This window comes from Pecten maximus, chromosome 17, assembly GCF_902652985.1.
Source record: "Pecten maximus chromosome 17, xPecMax1.1, whole genome shotgun sequence".
NCBI lineage: Eukaryota > Metazoa > Mollusca > Bivalvia > Pectinida > Pectinidae > Pecten > Pecten maximus.
Genome location: NC_047031.1, coordinates 6,886,281 through 6,908,367, shown reverse-complemented (window position 1 = coordinate 6,908,367; position 22,087 = coordinate 6,886,281). Strand labels below are relative to the sequence as shown.

At 36.3% G+C, this 22,087-nt stretch overlaps 1 protein-coding gene across 1 annotated transcript in view; it reads right to left on the bottom strand.

Moving 5' to 3' along the window:
- The window catches only part of LOC117315868, a 548,716-nt gene that overhangs the window by 496,553 nt on the left and 30,076 nt on the right, over positions 1–22,087 (bottom strand). Inside the window, exons 5-6 of the mRNA XM_033870274.1 lie at positions 20,426–20,509; positions 13,719–13,802 (exon numbers count right to left, since the gene is read on the bottom strand). Coding sequence (XP_033726165.1) covers positions 13,719–13,802; positions 20,426–20,509 — 168 coding nt within the window. The remainder of the gene's footprint in view (positions 1–13,718; positions 13,803–20,425; positions 20,510–22,087) is intronic.

Here is a 22,087-nt window from a genome sequence, read left to right as displayed (position 1 = left end):
AAAATTAGAGCATGGGTCACAAGACCATCAAAATCAGTAAAATGAAGGTACACAGAAAGTCACAATCATAACAGTAGGGAAAACAGACCAGTCCCAATTGTAACATGTAGGTTCAACAAAACCAATCACAACCAGTAACATGTAGGGCACAAGGCCAGTCACCATTTAACATGTAGGTTACACAGACCAGCCCAATCCCCAAATAACCCCGTAGGGCACACGCCCGGCAAATTAGTAAACATGTAGGTTAACAGACCAGTCACAATCAGTAGCAGTAGGGTCACACGATCAGGCAATATCAGAACATGTCGGTTACACAACCAGTCACAATCAGTAGCATGCAGGTCACACAGACCAGTCACAATCAGTAACATGTAGGTCACACAGACCAGTCAACACAATCATTATCATGTAGGTCCACACAGACCAGTCACCAATCAGTAACATGTAGGTCACACAGACCAGTCACAATCAGTGGCATGCAGGTCACACAGACCAGTCACAACAGTAACATGTACGGTCACACGGACCAGTCACAATCAGTAACATGAGGTTACAAAGACCAGTCACAATCAGTATCATGTAGGTCACACAGAAGCAGCACTACGTAACATGTAGTTACACAGGACCAGTCACAATCAGTGCGTATGCAGGTACACAGACCAGTCACAATCAGTAGCATGCAGGTCACACAGACCAGTCACAATCAGTAACATGTAGGTCACACAGACCAGTCACAATCAGTATCATGTAGGTCACACAGACCAGTCACAATCAGTAACATGTAGGTCACACAGACCAGTCACAATCAGTAGCATGTAGGTCACATAGACCAGTCACAATCAGTAACATGTAGGTCACACAGACCAGTCACAATCAGTAACATGTCGGTTCGACAGACCAGTCACAATCAGTAGCATGTAGGTCACACAGACCAGTCACAATCAGTAGCATGTAGGTCACACAGACCAGTCACAATCAGTAGCATGCAGGTCACATAGACCAGTCACAATCAGTAACATGTAGGTCACACGGACCAGTCACAATCAGTAACATGTAGGTCACACAGACCAGTCACAATCAGTATCATGTAGGTCACACAGAGCAGGCACTATCAGTAACATGTAGGTCACATAGACCAGTCACAATCAGTAACATGTCGGTTACACAGACCAGTCACAATCAGTAGCATGTAGGTCACACAGACTAGTCACAATCAGTAACATGTAGGTCATACAGACCAGACACAATCAGTAACATGTAGGTCACACAGACCAGTCACAATTAGTAGCATGTAGGTCATACAGACCAGTCACAATCAGTATCATGTAGGTCACACAGACCAGTCACAATCAGTAACATGTAGGTCACACAGACCAGTCACAATCAGTAGCATGTAGGTCACATAGACCAGTCACAATCAGTAACATGTAGGTCACACAGACCAGTCACCATCAGTAACATGTCGGTTACACAGACCAGTCACAATCAGTAACATGTAGGTCACACAGACCAGTCACAATCAGTAGCATGTAGGTCATACAGACCAGTCACAATCAGTAACATGTAGGTCACACAGACCAGCAAGTAGCATGTAGGTCATGACACAGACCAGACAGTATGTACATAATCAGGTATGGGTCACACAGACCAGTCACTTCCAGTAACATACTGGTTTATTTCAAAAGGACACCGACGAAACTTTGTACTGCCTGGGACCATCTTTATTATGGTCTCCTGTCTTTACGACGCTTGCCCATAGTTGGAATAACATACGCCTATATGCATGTACGTATGGTAGGTTAATATACGGTAGGACTTATATATAACAATATTGTACACAAAACCCGGCCCCATACACACCAATGTATACACAGTCCGTGCACGCACCGTACCGAGTACGCATACATCACCGGGTGAAACACACCTAAACACTGCATTTAAACAATGAAAATTGTCTAACCAAATATACTTTGGTTTGTTTGGTTTGTTTTTGTTTAACGTCCTATTAACAGCCAGGGTCATTTAAGGATGTGCCAGGTTTTGAAGGTGGAGGAAACCCGGAGTACCCGGAGAAAAAAACACTGGCCTACTGTCGGTACCTGGCAACTGCCCCACGTAGGTTTCGAACTCGCAACCCAGAGATGGAGGGCTAGTGTTAAAGTGTTGGGACACCTTAAGCACTCGGCCAACGCAGCCCCTGAATACCTTATAGATATATAGTTATAATGAATAGTTTAACTTACAGCAAGCTGTAGTTTGCGCTTTGAACATATATTTATCCCTCCCGCTCCAATGTAAGGTTTGTTTACCATTTACCTGCATGTCCTCTATTCTCACTTGCTCACACATGTGTAACTTACCTTTGTACTCACGAACTAAGATTAAGAAAAGAGTTATATAACTATACACAGATATAGACAATGGCATGTGACAGTATGAGATGCCACTTAATTTTCAGAAACCGACCAAACTGATGTACATTGAAACATAACAAGATGTTGAAAAAAAATCATTTAAAAAGAATAACATGATTTATTATGCTTGGTTAAATATTTATTTACATAAATTATTGCTGAAATTCACTTGAAATATTTTAAAACTTGTTGATTTCCTCATTTTTCATCTGGGATGGCTTATCTGGGCATGATATTAAAGGTACATCACAGTATAAACGTTGCTACTTTCATTGAATGTATGTGTTTTGTTCCTTTCCAGTTACATTTCTGTGCTGTCCCAATGTTCACAATCGATCCCTATGTCTTGCTTGACCACTCAATTTAGTTGGTTATTCGGACCCTCTAAATTTAGCGCGGAAATTATTTTTAAATCATCATGTGACTGTTTTGAAATCGAGGCAACACAAATATTCCATCTGGGTTAGTTGGATAAAAATATTATACAGTGTTTTGAAATGTTAAATTACATGTTCTCTATATATTCTGGCACACATGTTTAAGTGCAAATAAGTGTAAACACTGTACATATAGTACAGTGTCGGTAGCTATGTACTGGTACAGACTGTATAAATATTACTGAGTTTGTGTAACTTTTACCAACTTGGTGTAACTATTACCGAGTTTGTCATGACCTACTTTCCAGCAATCAAGCAGAATACGAGCAGCAGTGTAGCATCCGTATTACTGCCGTTTTCATGTTTGAACAGTTCCAATCTATTAAACTGCTTCCCCAGTTTAACTCTAGGATTGTGTTTGACCCATTTTCCTATTATTCTCTTCATTGCGGAAGCTGTTATATTTTTCAACCATAGTCGATTCACATTGTTAGCCATTTTATCGTATATGACACAAAATTTGCATACTCAGACTATTGATAGACAAATTGTGATAATTAATGTTTTTAGCTCACCTTCCCAAAGGGCAAGTGACATTAATTGATTACAACCATATTTAGTATGAAACATCATTGGGGAAAGGCAACCCTAATTAATATGAATGAGTCTTGTCTGACCCATTGGGACAGAGGGGGATGCCCCAAAAATGGGAACTTATATAAAATTTTGCTTTATGATGCCGCTCTTCCTGGACAAGCTAAATGAATAAAAACCAAATTTGATCTAAAACATAACTGGCTGCGATAAATAATTTATGGTAATAATGCTGGATTGAGGGGTGTGTCCCTGCTGTAAGTGTAAGTGTTTGTCAGATGACCGTTAAGGCCCATGGGCCTCTTGTTCTCAATAACCAAGAGGCCTAGGGACTTGATATTAGGCCTATAGTATGCTTGGGTGAAGGGCTACCAAGTTTGTTCAAATAAATTACATTGACCTTCATTCAAGGTCACAACGGTCAAATAGGCTATAATCTTCAAACGACTTCTTCTCAATAACCAAGAGACCCAGGGACTTGATATTGGACCTGTAGAATGCTGGGGAAAAGTTCTACTTAGTTTGTTTAAATAAATGACCTTGACCTTCATTCAAGGTCACATGGGTCAAATAGGCTATAATCTTCAAACGACTTTTTCTCAATAACCAAGAGGCCCAGGACTTGATATTGGGCCTGTACCATGCTGGGATGAAGGGTTACAAAGTTTGTTGAAATAAATGACCTTGACCTGCATTCAAGGTCACATGGGTCAAATAGGGTATAATCTTTAACTGAATTCTTCTCAATAACGAAAAGGCTCAGGTATTTCAGGTTTGAGCCTGTCTGTAGCATGCTGGGGGTGAATAAATGACATTGATCTACATTCAAAGTCACAGGTGTGAAATATTTTTAAATATTGCTATAGCCAAGAGTCACCTAGACCCTAAATCAGGCCAATAGTATGCTAGAATGAAGGACTAGAAAATGTATTAATATGAATAAACCTAGCTTACTATGATATTTGAATAAAGAGGTATTCAGCATAGTATCTGTAGAAATAACCTCAATCGATTTCAAAGTTGCTGTAGAGCCAGGTGATCGATAAAGGTCCATTGGGCCTCTTGTAGATATATCTTTCTATTCATGATCGATCAGTAAATGATCATAAATAGTTTAAGAAATAATGACGATCGATCATGACCTTTATATTTATAGTGATTCCAAACATTAGTTGTAAGAAATTGTAAAATTTTCAAATCAGCACAAAAAACTGTAATACCTAGACATTTCCCTATTTGCTTGACACGAATTATTGTAATAGACACTAATACTGACTTTGAATTCTATGGATAATGTCTCGAAATATTGTTCTGAGTAAATGGCTAAAACAAAAAAACAAACAATTTTCCTTCTCTCCTTTGTAATCCACTGGGGAAAAAAAAGGATTTTCCTCATACAAGTGTGAACTATTCCCCTTTTCCTCCAAGATTAAAAATATTAAGGTGAGCAAATTCCCATCAAATCCTGAAGATTTACAAGTGATCGAATGAATTCCCATTTTTCGCGGAAAGAGGTCCAAATTTAGATATTATTTGATTGCAATGAAATTTTGTATGTAGGTACTTCATGGGACACCAGTTACTCTTGAAACCTCACATTGATTTTTTTAACAAAATGGCCACCATTTTCTGGCCTCTGATTGTCTAAATTTAGATATTGTCCGATTTTAAAGACATTTGATATTTAGCTACATTATGGGACACCGGTCCCTTCCGCAACATCATTTCAGATTTTAACAAAATGGTCGCCATTTCTTGGCCTCTGATTGGTCCAAATAAAGATATTGTCCAATTTCAACAACATTTGATATGTAGCTACATCATGGAACAACGGTCCCTCTGGCAACATCATTTCACATTTTAACAAAATGGTCGCCATTTTTCTGGCCTCTTATTGGTCTTAATTTAAATATTGTCTGACTTTGATGAAATTTGGTATGTAAGCACATATATGGACAGTGGTCACTCTTGCAACCTCAAATTCACATTTAAAGAAAATGGCCACCTTTAACTGGCCTGTGATTGGCCCAAAGTTAGATAGTCGGATTTTGATGAAATTTGAAAAGGATACCGGTACAAAATGGTATACTCTTTACTCTTGTCACCTCAGTAACATTTTTTACAAAATGATTGCCATTTACTGACCTCTGATTGGTGCAATTTTAGATACTGTCTGTGTTCAATAAAATTTGGTAAGGTACACTGTACATGGTCCAATTTAAGATATTGTCTGATTTTTATAAAATTTGATATATGTTGGTGTATTAGGCGACTGCAAATTTCAACTTGATGGATTTGGTTGCATTGGGACCAACATAGAATCTTCTTATTGGTCGAAATTTATATATTAAGTGGTTTTGATGAAAACCACTCTGAATCAGAATTTACCGCCCCTTACTACGCTTCATTCTTTCTGTGACATCCTTCAGGTGTCACCACACTAGTAAGCTCATTCTAATGCGTTTTAAACCAAATATGACTCCGTGGGGCTTTGTATCCCCACAACATTATAAGCCCATTTAATGCTATACAAAGCCGTTATCACAGGACTAGTAAAACTCGTTTGTTGCACTGAAGATGACGGGGCCGCGTTGGCCGAGTGGTTAAGGTGTCCCGACCCTTTATCACTAGCCCTCCACCTCTGGGTTGCGAGTTCGAAACCCACGTAGGGCAGTTGACGGGTACTGGCAGTAGGCCGGTGGTTTTTTCTCCGGGTACTCCGGCTTTCCTCCACCTCCAAAACCTGGCACGGCCTTAAATGATCTTGGCTGTTAATAGCTTTGGTTTGGTCTATTTTGCTTAACATCTTATTAACAGCTTAAGTAATTTAAGGACGGCCTCCCGTGTGGCGACATGCGTGCGTGTGGCGAGTGATTTTGTGTGTTTTGGGAGGCTGCGGTATGTTCGAGTTAAATCTCCTTGTGATAGATCGGAACATTTGCCGATTTATAGTGATATCTCACTGAAGCATACTGCTGTTAATAGGACATTAAACAAAACAAACCAAACCAAGTATTAAAGAAGATGATATATAATAACATGGATATGATTGGCAGAAAAGCAGTCCCTATAAATCAAACCGTTGTTTTTTGCCCACCACGTCCAAATTAGAAATCCGTGACGGTACTTCTTTGATGTGAGGTGGTATCGGCTTAACATTCTGTCAACAAGTTTGGCAGTAACACTACGCTACCAGATAATTTATCTGCTGGATTTGACATATCGGAAAGCCTGCAAAAACATATATTACCCAATCTAAGTAATTATGCATTATGTTAAACTATCAACAGTAAAGAAATATAATAATAACAATCATCGGATCAAGGTGTTTCTTGTACTTGTACCACCGTACCAATATACCCCGCCTATATACCATAACGAATACTACATAATGATGCTTAGTATTACCACCCGAAAAATCTAGTCTTAAAGCCAGCATTCTGAAAGGGATTATATGACTCCTTGTTAGTAGGTAAATTAACAACATCCACCACCTTTTGAATATACTCCCCATCGGACTTAAAAAGGGCCGTACAATGGCAGACCCCATTAAGGGACCACGAAAGACAAACATGCGCAACACGGTTACATGTATTCCATTACTCTGTGTACAATAGAAACTGGGGGTACAAACCACCCATTAATCCCGAACAAGTCAGCTGTAAAAGCATTTTTTACTGCGACTGTTTATACTCCAGTGACGAGAATGAAAAATTAAAAACAATACTAATGATATGGTTTACACACATGCTTATCTCGTCAGAGCCAATAACACTTCCAATCACTGAACAAGAGGCCCAGAGGGCCTGTATCGCTCAACTGGTCGGATTCGACAGAACGTCAAATTATGTTCATTTTCAATTTGTTTATATCTTAATATTTGTTGATGTCAAACAATGCTGTATATGATTATGGGGTTGCGATCTTAATTATTTCAAAAAAATAAAACCAAGAAACAAAGACCGTAGGGGGTAAAGAAAGACCTGGGATCTAAAGTGTTTAAACTAGTAGCAATTTTAAGGATTTAGTTCAATATCCGCTATTGGGTCCTGTACCTCCGGCCCCGTGGAGTAATATCCTCCGTTGATTCAAAGTTTGATCTCCTTGCTCATTATTGTTCCATCAAATCCATTCAGGCGTTCAGAACAAGTACTGATTTAAACGATTTACATCAGTTTCCCCTATTGAGACCCACTACTCAGGTCCAAGGGGAGCCATATCCTCTGTTTGTAAACATTGATCTCCTTCGCCCCATAATGCTCCAGACAGAATTTCATCTAAATCCATTCAGGAGTAGTAAGGATTTAAAGGATTAACTTTAGTTGTCCTACTGGGCCCCACTCCTCTGGTCCCAGGTGAGCCACACCCTCGGTTTATACAACATTTGATCCCATTTGCCCAATAATGCTCCATTCCAAATTCATTAAAATATATTAAAGCGTCTCGGAACAGTAGTGATTTAAATGATTAGCCTCAATGTCCCTTACTGTTTGATACCATTTGCCGAAAATACTCCAGACTGAATTTCATCAAAATCCATTCAAGCTTTTAGGGCTAGTATGGATTTAAAGGACTCACCTTATTTGGGCCTTTCCCCTCCGTCCCCAGGGGAGCCACACTCTCCGTTTATACAACGTTTGATCCCCATTGACCAATTATGCTCCAGACTAAATTTCATTCAAATCAACTGAAGCGTTTAGAAAAAGTTCGGATTTAAAGGACTTACCTAAATGTCCTCTATTAGGCATTGCCCCTCCGGCCCCAGGGGACCACACTTACTATTTGTACAACGCTTAATTCCCCTAGCCCAATAATGCTCCAGACCGAATGTCATCAAATTATATTCAGGCGTTCAGAACGAGTAGGAATTTCAATGAAATGTTGATAGACGCCAGACGACAGGCGGACGACGGACGGACGACGGACAGTTCACCATGACATAAGCTTACCGGACCTTCAGGCCAGGTGAGCTTAAAATGTTATCAGAAACTGACCAATCGTCAGAATCTACCAACCGGCTCAAGATATTAGCATGACGAGTCTGATATCTAGGTATCAATTCAACATCAATAGAAACAATCACCAAATCTTTTACTACGGCAAGTTCTTGCCACATAGAGCTTTGGCTCTTTTAACATTTGACCGCAATCCATGAGCGAAACCATCAACCACTTAGCCTCCATTTCCAGGACTACTTTCGTTGTTATATACAACAATATGAAAGGAATAATCTACCTTAAGACTATTCACATTCAAATTGGACATGTTATCCCCCAAGAAAATTTTACACTTTTCTCGGAAAATATGATGGAACTATTCCAGGATACAGAAGGTCCTTTATCTATACTACGACATTGGCATTATTTATCCTATAGTAGACGCTACCTTGTGTACATGAACCCATCCAGATTAACACACAGCTTCCAAAGCGTCTAGTATATATCTGTCCATTTGTCTAGTGTAGACTCTGTACAGTGTAATACTTAGTCCTCCTGCCTCGGTATAAATAAAATTACCCCCTTAAGACCATCTTTCTATCAGGTTACCAGGGCGAATTCTCGGACATGGGTACAAACCCACTCGACAGCAAGTCGAGCTTGACCTGACTCGCCATACGTGCGGATGCATGCTCGTTACTATACGCGTTCAACTCGTAATCATGGTGAATGATTATTTGGTCTACTTCACCTCGCCATTTCTTAAGTAGGGGCGTGGTCGCTTTCGTGTAAATATAGCAGGCTAAACATAACCCCAAAGGAAATTCTTTGATTCTGAAAATATATACTCGTTCAAATATCATCAGAAAAAATCCGAAAAATTTAGTATTCAGCTCGAATATCTCCATATGTTGATATGCTGAATGTATATCAAATTTGAAATAATAACGGTGTTTCTAAATAAATATCATTTCGGTTCACATATCTGAATTTGTTATAATAGACTTCCACAAATGTACATTGACATGCCTTACTATTAAACGCTGTTCCAAAGAAGTCATAAATCGCTTCTGCAACAATCTGACAATTATGCAGTACATTATGAAGTACAATGAAACTTTCAGCCGATTTAGCACAGCATCATACCCGCTTTCCCACTCGAAAACGATGGGTACTTTCCGTAATCCGATACTAACGCACCATGCAGCGGCATTCTCCTAAACAGGAGAAAACGGTTGTATTCTTATTTATTTAATTTTAACGGTTGAAATTATATATTGCTGCACTAAAAATCATATTAATGTTTTAACATATACTGTTCTTGGATGGGAAAGCAACGCGGGTTCCGGTATGGCAGCGTTAACTCCGGTTAGAAAGGAAACTTCCGGCGTGGAATCATTTTCAATTCAGTATGTATCCAAGTAGAAAGTCTCGTGGGTTATTGAAATGCTGATTTAAAGTGTTAATCCGATGATAGGATATAGTTCAATGTTGATAAAGAGAGTATAGACTTTTCCCAACATATATTCCAAACTTTCAAATCCTTTTTCATTAAGCACGCATGCATGTCGCACAAACGGGAGGCCGTCCCTTAATGACCCCAGCTGTCAATAGGACGTTAAAAAATAAACCATACCAAGCCAAACTAAGGCTTCTACAGGAATTCAGTATCACAAACCGTTACGGCAATGGATATATGGCAAAATTAGCCCAAACAATTAGTTACAAGTAATAATATCAAAACTGAAATTAGTCGTTTCTTATATTGAGTGATGTCATTAGACGCAATTCAACGTTTTCTAGTCTAGCTATGGGTAAGACATAGAGCCCGATTCTTCTAATCCGTCAGACTTAAAAGAGAAAAAAAAGATTCGATATTTTTTTGCCAAACCTTCATGTCTTAACCTCTAATTATGCACAAACCAAGTTAGAAGAGTAAAGGTGAATACACATGAAAGCCTTGGATTTCTTTTCAATTGAGCTTTCATAACAGAATATGTCCAAAACGTTTCTCAATTAAAACCTAGAAAATATTTTCATGTCATTTTGCCAGAATATAACTGCTAAAATTATCATAAAGGTACGTACAGAATTGGATGGGTACTGGGTGCATATGTATGGTCCAAGAACTCGTTCAAAAGATTACCACCAAAATATCATGTGAGTATCAAAACTCATCGTAAAATAAAACAAACGATATCATTTTGAGACAATGCTAAATATTTCAACGTTATGTTGCCGTGATATAACTTCAAATACTAAATTGAAAGGGGATGGGGTATATTCCTATGGATATATAAGCTTTCGAAAAACTTACCCCAAAAGCTTTGCGATTTTTGGAGGGACGCCAAGGCGGATGCTGGGGCAATAGCATTTGCTCACGGTTAAAAGGGAAACTCCGAGTAAGGAAGCATTTACATTTCCTTACGATGTTTTCAAGCAAAACGATCCGTGAGTTGCTTTGAAAAAAAATGATCTTAAACAGTACTTTAAGATGATGAAATATTTTTAAAGCGGTTAAAATATTAGTTTTTTTCTTTAAATTATAGTCTAGGGTGTTCTCTTTTTTCACAACAGATGTCCCAATATGACGATTCCTTTCTCGTTAAGGTAGCAGTGTACAGTAACAATGCCAAATTCTGAAAAATATGGCACATGCTTTAGATATGTAAACATTGCCAGTTAACCTTACATATAACCTCTAATAAAGTATATATATTTGAAATCTGTACAACATTTGCAATTTTAATAGAGCTCTGAAGGATAAGTAAACTGATATTTTCTGTGATTTTTAGAGCTGTGAATACCATGGTAACAGCTTAAAAAATTCTCGAAAATTGCAAAATATTATGATATTTGACCCAAAATGGCACAATTCTCTACACAATTTTTTTTCTGAAACCTATCTAAAATTAAATATCTCTATCCCAAAGACAGAATTAATCTTGTTTGGACATATGTTGTAAATTAAGTTTTTCCGCTATCTTACCTTTTCTGTGGGCTTCCATTTTGCGCTGTAGGCAAAACTAAATTTCCTGTGTAAACACACGTTCGGAAAATCCGGATATTTAAAATCCGGAACCAATTTATTGATTTTTGTTTTAATAAATGTGAAGCCTGTATGTACTACTTCATACTGGATATACCAATTATAGTGTACATTTATTTTTTCATTTTTTATACATATCATAATACAGGAGTTATTTGCTTAACAAAAAAATTGCCCATGGCCAGGCTGTCTTACTGTGGTGTGCTACCTTATACATCACTTTTGTTAATTCTAACTTTACTAAAAACCCCATGAATGTCTAGAATATGTTCCGACGAACAAAATGACATATCGGGTTACTGTGTATCTTTAATAGTCACCGAGTATTGCTGATTTCCCGGAGAGGTGTATTTTGACAACTTTTTCTCCCAATCCAGTAATAAGGGGAGGTAATTTTAAAGATGAAAACTCCCATAATTCTGTATATCTCTTGAATAAAGTTGTGTTTTGAGTTGAATGTGGTACTTTGAGTCTCTGTGCATGTAATCAAGCAAAAAATACTATACAACTATCAAATTTAGCCTTGTAATATGACGTCATAGTTACCATGACGTCATCAGTAACTATGACGTCATCAGATGGTATCTATGACGTCATAAATACTCAATGGTGTCATAATAAATAACCAAATTCCTTTCCAAACCTGAGCTTAGCAACACATGCAATATTCTAACTGATAAATCATGACATGACATCCAAGATTTCAAAATGTCATGCCTATGACATCACAATCATCTGTTTCCACCCCGGTAATTCAGATATGTACCAATGATCATAGGAAAGTGTCCGCTGATCCCATTTTATGCAGAAAATGCTATTTTTTCTGCTTTACCGAAGGAAGTGACAATAATTGACAATATTGTATCAACCGTACACTCCATCAATTGAAATTACATGCTTACCAATGTATAAATAAATTGAAAATAATGGTTTCACCAAATATTTCAAAAAATAACACTTACTGTAATAGTTTCCATGGATACGGGGTAATAAATCAGGTAAAACAAACCAGAATTCAGTCTATATGGTTTGTTAGATACCCAATAAGTTATTTTGGGTTTGTTATAAAACATAGAATATCTTTTCAATTTACACTGACTCATTAACATTATGCTTAATTAACCCACCCTTAAAATGGGTAAATATGCGAGTTACCTCCCTTGATTCCTCTAATATGACAAGCCAGACAATAAACAAGTTTTAAATTGTTTTTATGCATTTTTGAGCAATAATGAACTAAAATGAAGCTTAATCAAGCATAATTAAGCACAATTTCCAAAAAATAACATTTTCCAGCCCTTATAAGGTAGCAGTGTACAGTAAAAATGCCAAATTCTGAAAAATATGGCACATGCTTTAGATATGTAAACATTGCCAGTTAACCTTACATATAACCTCTGATAAAGTATATATATTTGAAATCTGTACAACATTTGCAATTTTAATAGAGCTCTGAAGGATAAGTAAACTGATATTTTCTGTGATTTTTAGAGCTGTGAATACCATGGTAACAGCTTAAAAAATTCTCGAAAATTGCAAAATATTATGATATTTGACCCAAAATGGCACAATTCTCTACACAATTTTTTTTCTGAAACCTATTTAAAATTAAATATCTCTATCCCAAAGACAGAATTAATCTTGTTTGGACATATGTTGTAAATTAAGTTTTTCCGCTATCTTACCTTTTCTGTGGGCTTCCATTTTGCGCTGTAGGCAAAACTAAATTTCCTGTGTAAACACACGTTCGGAAAATCCGGATATTTAAAATCCGGAACCAATTTATTGATTTTTGTTTTAATAAATGTGAAGCCTGTATGTACTACTTCATACTGGATATACCAATTATAGTGTACATTTATTTTTTTCATTTTTTATACATATCATAATACAGGAGTTATTTGCTTAACAAAAAAATTGCCCATGGCCAGGCTGTCTTACTGTGGTGTGCTACCTAAACAGGCATATTATCTGTCTAAAGAGTCTTAAAATGAGATTTTTCGAATAGGTCGATGATTTAAAAGGTAATAATTTAAAAACATGCATTAGCTAATTCTTGAAAGAAATGCGTATTCCATTGTCCGTCTAACGATGTCCAGACTTGTTTATTAAGGGACGTCGTCGTATAACGTCACACAGCGTTTGTAGTCTGCCTAATGATAAGACATCAAGCCTGATATGTCTATTCTGGAAGACTGACACAGGTAAAGAAGTACACACTATAATAAATACTACTATTACAAAGCGTTCAGACAGCTTTATCTTTGTATCGCTTGTAATGATATATTATTAGTATTATCGTGCGCAGATAGGTGTTAATATGATAATACATTACAACACTCACCTTATTAATATCTGCTCCCCTGTCAAGGAGTAGATTTACCACGTCTTTGTGACCGTTCCGTACTGCCCATTCCAATGCTTCCCCCTGGAAAATGACCAGAACAGACAGACATATTTATCTTTAATATGTGTTTTTAACATGAAGTAGTTACTTCATATGTGGGATTTCTAACAGGTTATGAATATATGAACTAGATACATAACAGGTGTTAATTGATTTAGGGATTAATTGATCTTCAATTGTTGATACACTTCCTCTCCTCTTGTTTCTAAAGTTGTCGCATATCATGAATGCTGTGACAATGGCATTTAATCGGTGCTACATTTTCTGTATTACCTTGGTTAATTCATCTTTGATGATATCCGAATAAAGATAAATTTTGAGATATAGAGGTTACACAGTGAGTTGCTGCTGCATATAAAATTATTTTATCCGAGTTTTTATTTGTTTTTGTGACATGTTTCAAAGAGGGACGTGGTCAAGTATAATTTTGCGAATCCAGCTAAGGTGTAAACGAGACCATCTGGACCCGGTGATGTGACGTCATATGATTGTTGATGACGTTAAAACTAATCGTGTCAAGGTTCGGTGACATCAACCCGTCAAATAGTTACAAGTAATACTTTCGATAAGGTCATTAGCATTTTTTTTTAAAGAACTCCTTCCATTGTTTGCCAAACGATGTCAAAGGGATACCAGACTTGTTTATTAAGGAACGCAGCTTGACGCCTTTAACGTTGCCTATTCTAGCTATCGGATAAGCCATCAAGCCATATTTTTCTACTCCGAAAGATGTACAAAGAAAAAAAATACTGCTATCATTTGGCTTTCAGACAGATTGATCTTTGTATTCCCCGTCATTTTTTTAAAATCATTATCGAGCGTAGACAATTATCGAAAATAAAATAAAACATTCATTTTTCATATGGAAACTGATGGATCTGCCTATACTTTAACAAGATGCCCATATAGGCCTTAACAGTCAACTGAGTTTAAGATATTTCTTTGAACCTTTTTGGCCCAACCCATCAGCCCGTGGGGGTTAGTCGTATATCAGACAGATTGCTCTTTGTATCCCCGTCCTTTTTTGAAATCATTATCGAGTGTAGATATGTGTTAATATATAATACATTGCAACCCCTAACATATTGATATTTGCTCCTTTGTCTAGGAGTAGTGCTACTATGTCTTTGTAACCTTCCATTGCTGCATACTTTAAATAATACCCCTGGAAAATGGTAAAAACCGACACATAAGATTTTATTTTTAATGTAATTTCAAACATGAATTAGTTACTTCGTATTCCTTTAACCTGTATTTGCACAGGTTTTTCATCATCAGGTGACTGTTGCATTAAAAACGTCATGTTAATATTTGACCAAGTGCTATGACTGCGAAACACACCTGCTACGTCCTCGGGAAAAATGCTTATATTTTAATTTCAGTAAATAATTAGAATACGTGGATATATAATTTATTTCACCTGAGTAATTATTTTTCATGCTACATGTTTCAACCTCAATGCTATCGACATAATAAGTAATAGTGTCAAAACAGACATTAACCATTTCTTTGAACATTTCTTTCGCCTATTTTATGTCTGAAGATATCCAAGAGACACAACACTTGCTAATAATGAGGCACGTGATTGGTCGCAATTCAACGTTATCTAGTCTACCTATGGGTATGACGTAGAACCTGATTCTTCTAATCCGTCAGACTTAAAATCATATAATTTTTTTACTCTACCTAGTATACCACAATGCTTACAGATAGCTAAATCTTTGGATCCCCCATACTATTTATAATAATACTACTATTATTGATATGATAATGTAGTAATATTATTTATCATATGACTACCGTTATATACGGTGTCATAAACCCATCACATAAATTTTCTTTATGACACTAGTGTAATAACACCTTTCGCTACGCTGATTGGCTTGTTCCCTGAGAACTGTATTCATACGCGTGGGAACGACCTACTTCTTTTAACTACGACTCGTAAAAATGGCGACTAGTGCTTGTAAACTTTGAAAAAAAAATCAACTGAACGACAAATTGGTCTATTAACATAACATATTGTACAATCAAAGATAAAATCCAAGATGTAAACATCCTAAGTTTTTTAATTATATTTATACTATAAGATGTTAGATTAGGCCTGGCAAACATCTATTTTATGACCCCTAGTAACATATTTCAACTCCGATAGAAAATTGCGGTTGCGTTGTCCGATGAGACATATCTAGTCTAGCTTCTTTTCAAATAAACAAATAATAACATTATTTAACAAAATCCTCATGAAAAACGGCAATGTAGTTTGTTACAACTTGCCTTCAACGGTTACTCAGAATAACATGCTGACACTGTCGTCGACAAACACGTGTAATGTCAAAACAAACAACACTGCCAACAAATCGGCATCCAAAGTCGCTTTTCACGGCAGTCTGAACACAATGTTCAGTGGGAATATTCACGGTGGAACATTTCACATCTCCATAAACTCCCGCGAGGACGAGGATAAACACAAAGCAGTGAAAAGGCGCCGTACAATGGTTCTGTACGACAGCGACAGCGAATAGACATTTGTACAACGAAGCCTCCATTATCGCGCCAAGTGACGTCACGGCTTCGTCACATCAAAAACAGTCGCTCATGAACTTTCAAACTAAAAAAATTTCCTCATTGTTTCAAACACCAAGGACAATTTATCTTTTATAGATTAAATGAAAAAATGCTGAAATTTTGTTTTGAGACGTGTATTTAATAAAATGAATCCTTTTCAAGAGTCAGTTGTGTTAGAACTATTTCTTCTCTCGTCGGTATAATTGACCTACTTCGAAGGTTCGGGTGATTTGGTTGAGATGTGACGATTCAAGGCAAAAGAGAAAATCCGTTTTTGATGGGGAACGATGAAAGAAAACGTCATATGATAAAAAGAATCTGTCATTCGTTTCCCTTCATATTAGATTTATGATACTCGTTTAGAATTTTTTTATTTTTGCTCGCCAGAGGCTCGCAAAAATAAAAAATTCAAAACTCGTATCATAAATCTAATATAGAGGTCGTACAAGCCGATGTTAACCAATCTGATTTTTCTTGTCAAGTTATAATTGTTGTTTTGATTAATGTTCTGTGATTTATTACTAAGAATATATTAAATTGAATAAAACATACTTTTTTCCATATCGGACCCAATATTGGCCCCGAGACCCGAATATTGGGGTCTCGGGGCCAATATTGGGTCCGATATGGAAAAAGGTATGTATTATTCTCTATGTATCCTTATGAGCCGTAAGGCTTAACGTGAATAAACAATACAATACGTATAAGGCTACCCACTCCCAATGGAGACAAGTTTCCATTAGACCAATTGTATTTCATGGACATTTCTTTTCCACCACTTTGGGCATATTACTGTCACAACAGAGTTATTCTTGATGTTATGTAATATCTGCTTTTTCTTTAGTCTGGAACTTATCTCTTCTTTCCACATAATCACATTAATAGACGCATGTTTTGGTGAATGAGACCTTTTTATTTAAATCATTTCTTGTTGTTGTTGGTGTTGTTTTTAATACCGAAATTGTGATCCGCAAATTGCACTAATCAAAGTTAATGTTTCTCATCGTAAGTGCAATATTAGATATATGCATATGTTTCTATGCGTCAGCGTTAACAATAACGTTACACACTTCAATACACTTATTGCATAAAAGGACTTTAGTCTTCAGTAATTGTACCTATTCTGCATTTCTACCAATTTGTTTCATTTGCGAAGTCTTCAGTCATTTTACCTATTTGGCATTTCTACCACTTTGTTTCATACGTGAAAAATGCGTATCAGATTTGAAATACCCGAAACATTCACATTAAAGTTACGATTCAGGCGCTGAACTAAAACACACCTTAAACTTAGTAAGGCATCCGAGTTTAGATAGTCCTATTTTGTTTTATAACGCCATGATCATATTGCTTACAACGGAATTTGATCTGAGGACATGTTGAATTAATATATAAACGCCTAAGCATCAGCATTAAAGAATGTCAGATGCGAACCCCAAAGTAAAGGAAAGGTTCAGTGCTGCTCTGATGTTACAAAATTCAACTGACTGATATATAAACATCTAGTGTATGTGAATTATCGGAATTTACAAATATAAAAATAAAAAAAAATCCAAATAAAGTTCTGTCTTTCCAACTTCTGACATTTTGCATTACAATTGTTTGTAAGTTCTTACTGCATTCGGGTTTGCACCTCGATCCAAAAGCACTTGCACTCCGACTTTATCGCCATTAATAGCAGCGTACCGCAGTTAATGTGACCATCAGAGTCCACGATGACAGATGAAAACCTCCCGATAAGGACGTTGGTCACCCAACATTATTATGTTATAAATGCAACATAAAGTCGCATACGCATTTATTTTCTCGCGAAATTTGCCAAAACCCCGTGACAATTTATACTATATTGCATGAATGTTTTTCCCCTGGGCTTGCAGTGCGTCCTAAGATCGCCAGACTATTTCGACAGTACTTGACGAATTGGAATTGTCCTCCCTGTGGCAATTGTGTATTACAATATTAAGTATACAGTATACAGCCAATTTCAGCCGAACTTGCACAGCTTCGTATCCGCTTTCCCACTCGAAAACGCTGGACACTTTCCGCAACCTGATACCAACGGACCATACAACGGCCTTCTCATGCCCTTTCAAACATGAGAAAACGATTTTCTTCTTATATTTTCCATTTAAACGATTGAAATCATATATTTTTACACTAAAATTATATTATAATGTTTTACCATATACTGATCTTGGATGGAATTGCAACGTTGATGCCCGTATAACACTATTAACTCTGTTTAAAAATGAAACTCCCTATTTGGTATCCGTATCATTTCAATTTGTATGCACGTAGAAAGTTTATTTGGTTTATTGAAATGCTGATTTCACGTGTTAATCCGATGATGGGATATAGTCCAAAGTGGTTAGAAAGAATATAGACTTTCTTCAAATTAAAGCTATAGAGTGTTATCTTTGTATTGACAACATATATTCCAGATTTTCAACTCCTATATCTCATTTAGCAGCCATAATTGTTGTCTAACTAGTTGAATAAATCTAACAGAAGATGAAAAATGATTGGTAACACTATTCTTATTGACTTGTATCTATGCAAAATCATGGTAGATGAAATCGATATCACCCTTATACGTTGAAATACTTAGGCGTCTACAGGAATTCAGTATCACCAACCGTTAGGGTAATGAAAATATGGTAAAATTAGCCCCGACAATTAGCGTAAAGTAATAGTGTCAAAACAGACATTAACCATTTCTATAAACATTTCTTTCGTCTATTTTATGTCTGAAGATGTCCAAGAGACACATTTTTGTTGAAATTTACATATTAAGCGATTTTGATGGAAACTGCTGTTTTCTGAAACAGAGTTATCGCCCCTCACTATGCTTCATTCTTTCTGTAAAGTTCTTCAGGTGTCACCCAACTAGTTAAGCAGTCTTAATATTTATTTTTCTAGTTCAAATAAGACTGTTCCAGTCGGCCGATTAGTGAATTTCTTCTTTTTTCAGGTTTGATGATTTGCTATAGTTGTGTAGCTATTACGAATAAGTATAATATTAATATATTAATATATAAAGCCGGAAAAAGTGTGATAACATTGTTATTATCGCACATTATATAAATGTAATCGTGTTAGGGCAAATTATGATCACACCATATGTTGACATACGGCAGCTTGTACGAGAGGTCATCATCAAAAACCGTTAGAATATATGGTGACATCAACCCATCAAATAGTTACAAGCAATACTTTCAAAACTGTCTTTAGTAGTTTCTTGAAAGATCTCCTTACGTTGTTCGCCTAACGATGTCCAAGTGATACCAAACCTGTTTATTACGACACGTAATTTGATGCTTTTTAACGTTTTCTAGTCTAGCTAATGCTTAAACATCAAGCCAGATAAAAACATACTATGCAAAATACTGCCTTTATTTGGCTTTCAGATAAATTGATCTTTGTATCCCCGATATTTTTTTGAAATTATCCTTGAGCGTAGACATGTGTTTATATGATAATACATAGCTACACTTATCTTAATACTATCTGCTCCTTTGTCTAGGAGAAGTGTTATTATGTCTTTGTGACCTCCCACTGCTACAATCTTTAAATACATACATGCCTTGATAATTTGCTATAATTGTGTTGCTATTGCGAGGAGGCATTGTAGGGAAATATTGGAAATGATCGTTAACACAATTATCATCGAACAGTATTTAAATAAAATCGTTGTAGGTGGAATTATGATCGCCTTTATAAGTTGCCATACTGCAGCTTGAACAGGAGGTTAATGTATGGTGAAATAAAGTCCATCGAGTTGTAATTAGTTAAGGTAATGATTTCAAAACAGACATTAGTTATTTCTTGAAAGAACTCCATATTCCACTGTCCGTCTAACGATGCCATAATACATATTACGTTTTCTAGTCTACCTAATGGTTAGAGAGAGGGCCTGGTATATCTATTTCGGAAGACTGACAGAGGTTAACAATACTATATTCAATACTGCTATTACAGCTTAATTCCTGTATCGTCTGTAATGATACTACTACTATTATTATTATGCGCAGATATGTGTTAATAAGGTAATACATTAAAACACTTAAAACACTTACCTTATTAATGTCTGCTTCCTTGTCAAGGAGTAGTTTTACTATGTCTTTGTGACCGTACATTGCCGCCATTCCCAAAGGATCCCCCTGGAAAATGGTAGGAACTGACAGCGATATTTATTTCTTAATATGTATTTTTAACATGAATTAGTTACTTCATATGTAGGATTTCTAACATGTTATGAATCCACAGACTAGATACATAGCATTTATAAACGAAATATGATATTTTGTTAATCAATAATTTCAGGGGTAACCGATCATCAGTTGACTGTTTCATTTAAAATCATATTAATGTTTTAATAAGTGCAATGACTGCGAAACACACCTGCATCGGCCTTTGGAAAACGCTAATATTGCAAGTTCAGTAAAGAGTTAAAAATATTAGCTCTCAATGCATCCGATAAACAAACCAGGTTCTTTTGTTTACTTGATTCAAATTCTAAAATTTATCACCAAAAAAAAAACTTGAATCTGATAATCAGTTAGTCCAAAATGAGTGTGGGCAGAGCTATAATGCTGTGCCTTATAAGGATGTGCCATCCGGTAAACTGATAATGATAGATGTTAATCTACGCTACATTGACGAGCGTATTAATGCAGTGAAGATCAAATGGCGTGATTGTTACGGCATTTTGATCAACCTTGTGGAAATGCTCTCCTATGTACTATAGATGAATCAAACGCAGTGAGGACATGACGTCATTTTGGCGCTGTGATGATCATCGTCAAGGCATCATGTATCATGTTATTTTTAATTAATAGGTTGTATACACTCTTACGCTATGCAGAATAGTAATGATCCCTTTTGGTCACCATAATGCATGTTTTGTGAAATAGTTTAGTTGTTTCTGCACTTATCACGGCTATTATTTTACTGAATCCAATAATATGATTGTTCTTCAGTTGTTGATATCTTTTCTTTCCCCTTTTTTCAACATGGGTCACATAACATATCTATACCGCGACGATGGCATTTCTTCGGTGCTAATTTTTCTGCATTACCTTGGTTAATGCATATTTTATGGTATCCCAATCAACTTGAATTTTGAGATATAGAGGTTACACAGTGAGTGTCTGTTGGATATGGAATTTTATTTCACCCGAGTAAGGATGTTTTGTGTGCGTGTAACATGTTTCTACCACAGTTATATCGGCTTGAATCAAATAGGAACGTTGTCAAGTATAATTTCGCGAATGCAACTGAGTTGTAAAAGAGACGACATGGACCTTTTGATGTTTGATATACCTGGATATTTTGATATTGATTTTGTTGTTTTTCAGTATGATTTTTACTCACTTCATGCTATACATTACAAAAAAAAATAAATAAATAAAAAAAAAAATTCTTTAAAGATTTATTTTTATTTTAATTTCTGAAGTGGTCGTTATTTTTTCAATTTCATCCTATTTGAGAGTTGCCAGTGTTGTGCCGAACTGATCACTTTCTCTGAAGGGACATAACTCTATATTTGTAACCATGTAATCAATCATTTACTAGTTACAAACAATCAGTTCCTGCTTCTGAATATGTTTGATTCGTCACGACTCCAAATGTCCTTAATACATGCATTTTGTATCCATTTCTATATGCTAAATGCAAAGTATCAAACTAAAAAAAATTGGGAGTCATTCCCGCCTACATAATTAAGGTTTTGCATCAAG